Source organism: Papaver somniferum, unplaced genomic scaffold (assembly GCF_003573695.1).
Source record: "Papaver somniferum cultivar HN1 unplaced genomic scaffold, ASM357369v1 unplaced-scaffold_158, whole genome shotgun sequence".
In the NCBI taxonomy this organism is placed as follows: domain Eukaryota; kingdom Viridiplantae; phylum Streptophyta; class Magnoliopsida; order Ranunculales; family Papaveraceae; genus Papaver; species Papaver somniferum.
Window position 1 is genome coordinate 3,444,234 of NW_020625264.1, and position 10,737 is coordinate 3,454,970.

The 10,737-nt window shown below is 34.9% G+C and overlaps 1 protein-coding gene across 1 annotated transcript; it reads right to left on the minus strand.

Moving 5' to 3' along the window:
* Positions 1 to 1,004: 1,004 nt before the first annotated feature.
* Positions 1,005 to 3,801, minus strand: LOC113337003 (wall-associated receptor kinase 2-like). The gene is made up of 3 exons (XM_026582701.1): positions 2,911 to 3,801; positions 2,620 to 2,799; positions 1,005 to 2,399 (listed from the first exon to the last, which is right to left on the minus strand). Exons 1-3 carry the CDS (start codon positions 3,791 to 3,793, stop codon positions 1,108 to 1,110), a joined length of 2,355 nt encoding a protein of 784 aa, XP_026438486.1. The 5' UTR covers positions 3,794 to 3,801; the 3' UTR covers positions 1,005 to 1,107.
* Between the last annotated feature and the right edge of the window lie 6,936 nt (positions 3,802 to 10,737).

Consider the following 10,737-nt stretch of genomic DNA (forward strand, 5'->3'; position numbering starts at 1 on the left):
TGGTGCAATATTATTTTTTGATTTATTTGTTGGAATTATTTTAATTAGATACATTATTTTTTGATTTATTAGTTGGAATTATTTTAATTAAATAAATTTTAATTTGTGATTTGTCATGTTAGGTTGTTATGTGAAATCTTGTTTTCACAACTTTTTAGGTCTCTACAAGTCTCTATAAGTCATTAGCTAAACTCTGAATAACTCTTTAAGTATTTTCTAAACTCTGTAGAACTCTCTGGAAGTTGTTACTTTTCATGACTCTTTTCAACTCTATATGAATCTATTAAAGTATTTGTTGAGTAAACCCTTGTAAACCTATGAGTTTACCGAAAAAGAGTTCGGCACCAAAAACTTTTTTTGCGAACTTACCGAACTAAACATATGTGTTTACAGAAAAAAGTTCGGTTAAAGAAATTTTTTTGCGAACTAACTGAACTCCGCATTTGGTATTATATACAAAAGTTCGGTTACAAAAAAGATAATATTATATTAGCCGAAATGTTCTTCATGTTCAGAAAGTTCGGTTGCCAACTTAGATTTTTATAGAACTTCTACTAACCGAACTAGCTACAATTATTTTTATCTTTGCCCTATTTTGATGATTACTACTCAATTTTTTCAATCAAAAACGAATCACGGGTAATGGGATTGTGGGACATTTACTACTCAGTTTCGATGATAATACTCAAACCTAATAAATGAAAAAAAGAATAATTTCTGAAAAAAATATAAATATAAAAAATATTAAAAATTTAAATATTGAAAAAAAAATATTAAAAATAGTAATTGAAAAAAAGTATAATTAAATTAATATAAAAGACAATATTAGTATTAACTAAAATGTTTGGATAAGGGGTGGCTTCGATATATTTCTAAATGTCTTACCATAAATAAAACCATGGTCCCAAAAAATCGTTCTATATGAAACTTGTTTATACGGGAAATAACATGGAGGGGGACATGAACCAAAACATCCGGGAAGGTTTAATACTTAAAGCGCATACTTTATTCCAATCTTAGAACCATAAATAACTTTTAGTAAGCTAAACAGGAAACAAAAATAAAAAAATACGGTACTACTCAATGTGCAGCAGGATAATAAATCCATTAACGTCCCTCGGTTTGTAAAGCCACCATCCCCTTGCTGCTATCGCCGATTGTTGTAATGCTATCAGTGTAAGACAACAATTTTGTTGATTCTTCAAAGAGCATGCGTTCTTCTTTGGTTGTATTCGTAAACATATAGTCATCATCCAAGACACTAGGTTGGCTAGAAGATATCATCATTAATCCATGCAATACCATGGCTACTTGTTTCATTGTAGGTCTATTCTCTCCTTTCATTCTTAAGCACTTTTGCGCGAGTTCAGCCATTTGTTGGATCTGTTGGTGCCCGTGTACGCTACTTATCCGTTCATTGTCATACCTCACCAAATTACTGTCGATAATTACAAACAACCTGTTGGTTTTCATCGAGGAAAGAAAATAATTTGCCAAATTTCTTTCTTCTTCGGCTCTGTCTGGAGAAAATACTGCTTCACCTGTTAGCAATTCCACAAGCAAAACACCGAAGCTGTACACATCGCTTTTCTCAGTTAGTTGGTTTGACAACATGTATTCTGGGTCCAAGTACCCAAAAGTTCCTTGAACTACTGTGCTTAGTTGAGCTTGATCCGTAGGATTTAGCCTTGAAGCACCGAAATCTGAAACTTTTGCTTTGTATTCATCGTCTAGAAGTACATTACTAGACTTAATATCTCTGTGGATAATGGGTATGGAAGCTTCAGCGTGCAAGTAAGCCAATGCTCCTGCAACTTCTAAGGCTATCCTTAAGCGACTTTCCCATGACAGAGTAGAGGACCCAGTCTGGTTCTCACGGCCTTCATGTAAGTGTTGGTGAAGCGTCCCGTTAATTACATATTCATAAACTAGTGAAGGAACTTCGCTCTCCAGACAGCAACCCAGGAGCTGCACCACATTTTTGTGATTGATTTGTGAGAGGACGGCGATTTCATTAATGAATTGTTCATTTTGGTTTGTATCGATAATTTTTGTCTTCTTAATTGCAACCACGGTTCCATTAGACAAGATGCCTTTATACACCGTGCCAAACCCTCCTCGTCCAAGAATTTGACTTTCATGATAGTTATTAGTCGCCTTGCTTAGATCCTTTTCAGTGTAGATTGTAGCAATTGATTGATGTTTTTTTCCTCCTCTTCCATTTCGATTCGCCTCAATATCCACTTCCCGTTCGTCAAGGAGCCGGTTTAAAACCAACCCACCATTTTTCTTGAAGAATTCCTCCTTAACTTGCATGTGCTTTCTTTTCCTGTAACCCCAATACGACCAGAAGCTAGCCACAAGAGTCACCAGTAGAAGAAATAGGCCTATGCAAACACCTGCAGCAGTCATGCAATAAAAAGGTAGAAAGATAGAAAATATCCTCTTGTGTTATCAAGAATTGTACTACCTAAGATCTTCCTTTGGTTTCTAGCTTGAACGCTAATTGGTGATTTTGCATAGACTATATATTATATATATCACGTATATGAAAACATAATAATAAAATGACTGGCACATAATTTCGTATACTCATACAAAATTTTCTCAACTACTTACCAACAATAAGCTTGTTAGAGTGAGGAATGCAATCCGAGATGCCATTTTTTTCGTATATCGAACGGAATCCCTCTCTACAAGGACAAGTGAACCCCCCTTCCGTATTATTGCAAATATTTCCTCGTCTTTCACACCGCTCTGCCTCTTCATACAGCTTTATGTCATTGCATTCATTGATATCTGTCTCCACGAACAGGAAAACAAAATCGGTTAATAATAATATAATGTTGAGTTAACTTCGGATCCGAGAACTGATTAAACCATTATTTCTAGGAATAGAATATTACGTACCTTGGCAGTGACCACCAGTATTAATATCAAGGTAAGGATTTCCTTCATATCCACTCTTGCAGTTACAGCGATAACCTGGAGCATTTTTACCTGGAATGCAGTAACTGTTAGGACCACATGCATAGCTAGTCGGATTTCTTTTAGCTTCTTCACATGTTTCATTCCCAACAGTCCAATCAACCACCACCGGAACCATTTCCGATCCATAATTATTAAAATCTTGGATATATGACTTGGAAAAATTAAATGAACTTTCTTGAATTATAAAAGCATAACTACATGGGTTAAAACCTAAATCCCTACGGGGTATATTCATGCTTTTAACCGTAGTGTTGTATACAGATAGACCTGGTGGAATGGAGGCCTCACAGCAACCAATACCAGTGCACCCTTCAGTGATATCATCCATCGTATTACAGACTGATTGACATCCTAGGGCTGTGAAATTCTGTTTATCACCTAGTACTAGAAATCCGAAGGTGTCGCAACCCATGGTTATGAACTTGTTTTTTGTATTAGATAAGGTGAATTTTCGAAATTGGGCCCATGAATTATCGTTGACTGACTTTTTCTTATCGAAGCAATCGGTGGCTACGTAGACATTCATTGTCATGTGGCCGTCGGGTATTGATATGTTTGAAACATTCAGGTGACCATACATGGGCTTGGTGGGATTGCTGCATAATATTTCGAAGTCTTCGCCTATGAAACAACCTTTACCAATTCCGAACGGGAAAGGTATGCTGATGTTCCCGCATCGATCTTGACAACCAGGTTTGGCTACTGGCAATAAAGCATTCATGGCTTCTGCAGATCCTACTTGCCGCCATAGCCATAAGAAGATGAAACACTGAAATTTCATCAGAACATGTGAAGCCCCCATTGGGTATATTATAATTTTATTCCTACATATCAAATGCATCTTAATGTTAGTAGTTATATCCATATCTATGCTTAGGCCTTACGCGACAACCAAGGCGCTAGACAGTAGTACTCGTGGTCCAACCCAGTACGGTCCTCCAGAAGTTAAGTTCATTTATGTGCCCAGAGGACATTCTTCACTGTAATTCACTGGCGTGGGACGTGGAGGATTGCTCTACGCTAATTACGTTCTTTCAATAGTTATCGCATTTCACCATCATCTAGGCTGCCAGCCTGCCACCACTTCAATTGTTAGCCACTTGATTATTTCCATCAAGTCTCTAAATAGAAGTTAATACTTGCAACTACCTATAAATAGAAGTTAATACTTGCAACTACCTATAAATAGTTTTCTATACCTACCTACCTTATTAAGATCACCATTCAATCCTGTTCTAACTTAATTACTACATTGTTATTAAAACTATATTTGTGCCCGTGCTGTGTATCAGACATTTTTTCCCTTTTAACTTGGTATGTCGCAGGGCTTCACCCAGCCCGTGGAAATGCATTGTTGCTTTGGTGTGCGTGCGGCTTAACCCCGCTCCGTGGCCATGTATTTTTTATTTTATTAAATTTTTCCTTTTTATTTTCACATATATTTATTTTTTCCTTTTATTTTAGTATATAATATGTGTGAAGTATGTGGTGTTAGAGCATAGCTCGGTTGAACTCACCAAGCGTTGGTATGTCAAGTTTGGTTGTCATATTTTAGTGAATCAATACTCATTTAAAGAGTCACTTGATTATATACTAGAGTCAACTCCGTATAGGTTAAACTAGAAAGATTAGGATTATGAGACATACAAGTATTACTCGAAGACTTAATAAATGCGAAGAAGTAAAGAGCTACATCGATAACATCATCCTTCCTCTTGAGGTTAGTATTATTTGACTTGAACTATTTCATTCCTAACGTATCTTTCAAGTCGTGTTATATTGAAAACATAACTGCGAAGATGTAAATGATTATACTCTAGTTAGACATAGTATTAAGGAATTATAATATGAAGTATAACGCTTATCTTTCGAACTTCGTACATAAGACATCGACATAATCGTATAAATGCTATTGTGATTATGTATGGGTAAAGGTGAAGGTTTCATCTAGGAAACAGTGTTTGCATTTTTTTAAAGGAAGTACCTTCATAAACTTGTTTATTGAATCGAAAGGGAAACCGCTAGGCTTATTGGCATTGTTATTCATTGCAAATCTTTGGATTACAAATATGTGTGATTGAGTAGAACCGATCATAACTTTTTATGTATTTTGGAAAAACTAATCACAATGCCTGACTTATGCATTGGTATGACTTTTATTAGTGCAACCGATCCTAAGTAATCACCTGAGATGGTATGATCGACATTTGTAATTGGTGTGACCGATCCTAGTCATTGGTGTAACCGATCCTAGTAGTTGGTGTGACCGATCACAAAAGAATGTGTAATCGATCCTTGTAAGAGATGTGACCGGCACTAGTAGTTGGTGTAACCGATCCTAGTGACTTGTGTAACCGAACACAAGTAATACCATGAGAATGTGGTAACCGATCCTGGTGGTGATGTAACCGGTTTTGGAAACTGATGTAACCGGTCCCAGTGCCACATGGAGGTAGAACCGATCCTTGTGTTTGGTAGAACCGTTAAACCCATTGGTGATTTGATATTTTAATCAATCACATAGTTCTTGGAAATGATGCGTTATTGTGAGTGCAACAAATCAAATCACTTATTTCCACACAATTAACTGGTAATATAATGGAAGCAAGGATCGTTCCCACGAAGAGCAGGGAGTTTTCAGTTGCCAAATGTCACAAATGGGGGGTTTTGTTTGTAGGTTGCAAATAAAGCAAAGTAAACAACAAATAAAATAAATTAAGATGTAATCAAGGATGAGGAGTATGATCGTGGAATTCTTCTACATTATCACCAACCGTATGGTAACATGTACGCTTAGTTACCCCCAAGACTCCTAATATCACCGAAAACAAGTACGCTTAGATATCAGATTTTATCCGTCTAAGCCACCTTGAGGTACGCTTACAAGATGTAACTCAATCGGATGCTTTACTGCTTATGACTCTAAGTTCAATCCTAGCAGTTAAACTTTGTTAGAGCATAGCTTGGTTGAACCGACCAAACGTTGGTATGTCAAGTTTGGTTGTCCTATTTAGTGAATCATAACTCATTTTAAGAGTTGCTTGATTATATCCTAGAGTAAACTTCGTATAGGTTAGCTTGAAAGTGTTAGGATATGAGACTTACAAGTATTACGTGAGGACTTGAAGAATGTGAAGAATGAAGGAGCTACGACGACGACATCATCCTTCCTCTTGAGGTTAGTAATAATTCAAATGAACCGTTTCATTCCTTAACGTATCTTTCAATTCTTGCATATTGAAAACATAACTACGAAGCTGTGTATGATACTCTAGTTAGACGTAGTATTAAGGAATACAATACGAGGTTTATTTCTTAACCATTAAACTTTTTATATAAGACATCGACATAGTTATATGAATGATATTGTGATGTATGGGTATGAGTGAAGATTTCATCCTAAGAAACAATGTTTTTACATTCGTTTAAAGGAAGTAAGTTCATAAACTCATTTTGTGAATCGAAAGGGAAATCACTAGGCTTATTGGTATTGTTATTCATTGCAAATATTTTTTGAATTACCAATATGTTTGTTTAGTATAACCGCTCATAAACTTGTTTATGTATCTTGGTAAAACTATTCACAAGGCCTGACTTATGTATTGGTATGACTTTTATTAGTGAAACCGATCTTAAGTAATCACTCCAGATGGTATGGTCGATACGTTGTAATCGGCACAAATTTTATCTAGCAATTGGGGAACCGATCCTAGTAAGAGGTGCAACCAATTACAAGTAGGGAATCGATACTTGTAAGAGGTGCAACACGTTTTTAGTTATTAGCGGAACCGATCCTATGAACATGTGCAACAAGTTTTTGGTGATGGGGGAACCAATCATATGAAAATGTGCAACCGAATACAAGTAGTTACCGTAAGTATGTGGGGAACCGATCCTAGTACCTAGTCAACCAAGTTTTGGTAACTAGTCTGACTATGCACGGTACTCACATGGAGGTAGAAACAAAACTTATTTTGGTAGAACCGTTAAAACCATCATTGGTGATTTGATAGGATAATCAATCACATAGTTCTTGGAAGTCAGACAAACCAATTCTAAACTTGTTTGGAAGTGTGGAAAGTCGGTTCCAAGATTGTATATGAAAAAAGGATTTACAAAGTAAAAATGTCGACATACTTTGAACATGTGAAGTAAATCTTATCTTTAATTGTTCAAAGATATTTCTTAATATCTAAAGGAGAATCCCGGGTCGAAATAAATTGAGAATCTTTTAATTAAGGTTGCTTAGTTTTTATATGTTATTTAATTTCCAGCATTTAAATGGATATCTTTAGAAAATAATAATTAGTAATGTGCATTTACTAATTGTAGATTTTCTATTGAGATTTCAGTCTATATTTGGACAGTGCATTTCCAGGAACTATGAAAACCGAATTTGTGTTTATTGCATATCTTTGAGAATAATCTGTTTTGGAAATTCCTTGGTGTCCAAACTTCCTTATCTATAGATATTGAAGTTTGCATTTCTAGCAAACTAATCCTCAGAGCCAACAAAACTACCTAGTTGTGTTGTTACTGGTGGAGCCACATATTCGGAGAGGAAGGTAACCTAATTAGGAGAAATCTCTTACAACCGCTCGGTTTAAATAATTCTTTGGATTGAGAAGCTCTGTTAGTACCGTTGGTGGGAAACTAGGTAATTGCAGTTTATTTAATTTTCGATTGATTTGATTGACTAACGGTTGTTGAAATTTGATCGCACCTAGTTTGTTTATGCTTGAGAATCTTCTCTTATGATATAAGATTTACTCAAACTAAATCGAAGTTTCAATGGGGATTTTTAGATTATTTGTATATCTAAAGCCTTCTTGTGATAATCCAACGTTAACAGACTCCATTCTGTGTGTGATTGATAACAAAAGATTCAAGTTGATTGTGTGCAGGTGCTGATTGAAGATCAAAGAATATTTGAAGACAAGAAGACTTTTTGGGTTCATAATCTTTGGTGTGCACAATACTTGATTCGGCTGGAAAGGGATCCAACTATAATCGGTTTATCCTTGTGATAGATTGGATATTGATTAGTTGAGTAGATCGGCATCAATACACTTTTTTGTGATTAACAATATTGATTGCATAATCTAAACAATTACCTTGGTAGTTGTTAAGAGAATTGATCTAAGGACCCGACAAGTAGTTTATTGGTTAAACGGAAGAGCCTTTGTCAAACTCATATCACTTAGTTTGAAAAGAGTTGTTGCCGAACATATTTGTTGTTCCTTTACTATTTGGAATACGAACCAAAGGAATTGTTCTAATTGCGTGGCTTACTGCAAGTTGGAGGCGCGGGGATACTGAGGAAACTAGGTGAACTATAGGTTTAGTTGCTTGGTATCAACTATACGAAGTTAGTCTAATTTTGTATAGAGGCTTGATTCTGAGAATATTCAATTATGGACTGGGTCCCGGGGATTTTCTGCATATGCAGTTTCCTCGTTAACAAAATCTTTCTGTGTCATTTACTTTTATTTTTCGCAATCATAATTGTGCTCATTATAATTTAAAGTAAATTACACAAACGTTAATCCTATAGAGTTTGTTAAGTCCGAACCTATTATCAAGTAAACATACTTCGTTGTTGTATCGTCTCAATCTCGTATCCATAGACGATCACCCGAAGTATGAATCAATCCGTTGTATTATCTCGGCTTATTCTATAGACAATCACTTTTGGAGTTTCGGAGAAAGGACTTATATATAGGTGGAAAAGTTTTAGATTGAGGTATATTTGGGTATCATCATATTTTCAAACTCGGTATGATCGGTTCACTTACTAGTATTTTTACTACACGTGATTGCTCCACAGAATCCCTCTGCAAGGTCACACGTTTTCTACTTGTGTAAGGGTTATTCAATAATTACGGATATCCTAACCTGTTACTAGCAATAGATCAACTAAGTGATCAGTTTAGTAGGGATCCTAAATCAATCAATCAATCAATCATAAATATTAATCATAGTAGAAACAAACGATAATCATATGAAGAAATCAAAATAGATTCATATATTAAATAAAATCATGTATAAAACTTCGAATTCATCCTCAATCAAATAGGAGTTTAGATACTCATGGATTTAGTGAAACCCATGATATAACTATGATAAAATAAAAGATAAATAGTTTCGGTAATGGAAGAACCAAAAACCAAAGCTTTCTCTCCTTGTGTTCTTGTCTCCACTTCCGTTTCTTCTTCTATGTTCTCTCTTCGGTACTTGGAACTCCCTTCAGAAATATATTTAAGTATCCTTTTTTATCGAAAGAATAGGGTTTGGAAATACTTCGGAACTAAGAAAACCAATTTTGGAAAGTATTTCCGTCACTTCATGGAGGGTGTAACCGATTCTGGTAAGAGGTATGATCGCTCACGCACGTAGATAAGAATTGGGCTTTACTTGATCCACAGATTTTCTCATAACTTTTGCATACGAATTCGGAATGACCTCATTCTTTTTGCATTATTTTTATCTCCTCATTCACTACAATATAGAGTTAAATAATCTTGAATTTGGTTGAGTTTTTCCTGGTCCTTAGTCCAAGCTCACGTTTATGTCCGCTTTAGCACTCTTTTCTGTCGTTTTGGATGATTCTACCTAAATAAGACAATAATAATAATAATAATAATAATAATAATAATAATAATAATAATAATAATTCAAGGTATATCACAAGAAATATATCAAATACAAGCATGGAACTTATCAGGAAATCAGATGAACCAGTTCTAAACTTGTTGGAAAATCGGTTCCAAGATTGTAAATATGAAAAAGGATTTACAAAGAAATCGGTTCCAAGATTGTACATTAATTATTATCTATTATTGTTCAAAGATATTTCTCAATAACTAAAGAAGATCCCAGACCGAAATAAATTTAGAATCTTTTAATTAAGATTTATAGTTTTATATGTTTTTAATTTCTAGCCATTAAGAATAAAAATTAGTAAGGTGCATTTACTAATTATAGATTTTCTAGTGAGATTTCGGGAAATACTGGACAGAGCATTTTCAGGAATTATGAAAACCGATTTTTGGCATTTATTGCATATCTTGAGAATATTCGTTTTTGGAAATTCCTTGATGTCCAAACTTCCTTTTTCTATAAATACTTATGTTTGCATTTCGAGCAAACTAATCCTAAGAGCCAGCAAAACTATCTAGTTGTGTTGTTATTGGTGGATCCGTCTATTCAAAGAAGAAAGTACCCTAATTAGGAGAAATCTATACGACCGCTCGTTTTAAAGACTTCTTTAGGATCGAGAAGCTCTACGAGTACCGTTGGTGGGAAAATATATAATTGCAGTTTATTATTGGTTTTCGATTGATTTGATTGACTAACGGTTGTTGAACTTTGATTGCGCCTAGTTTGTTTATGCTTTAGAATATTCTCTTCTGATATAAGATTCACTCAAACTAGATCGAAGTGTTGACGGGATATTTAGACCTGTTTATATATCTAAAGACATTTTTTGTTAATACATTGTCAACAGACTCTGTTCTGTGTGTGATTGATCACAAGAGATTCAAGTTGTGTTGTGTGAAGGTGTTTATTGAAGATCAAAGAAGATTTGAAGGCAAAGAAGATTTCTTATTGGGTTCATAATCTTTGGTGTGCACAAAACTTGATCGGATTGGATTCAACTTTAATCGGTTTATCTTTTTTATAGATTTGATTTATTGGTTGTGTAGATCGGCATCACTATATAGTATCTTTGTGATATCTATATTT

Coding starts and splice junctions, on each gene's coding strand:
- LOC113337003 (XM_026582701.1), bottom strand. CDS start 3,793: ATGGGGGCTTCACATGTTCTGATGAAATTTCAGTGTTTCATCTTCTTA. Junction 2,800..2,910: donor TACTGGTGGTCACTGCCAAG/GTACGTAATATT, acceptor TCGTGGAGACAG/ATATCAATGAATGCAATGAC. Junction 2,400..2,619: donor CTCTAACAAGCTTATTGTTG/GTAAGTAGTTGA, acceptor TGACTGCTGCAG/GTGTTTGCATAGGCCTATTT.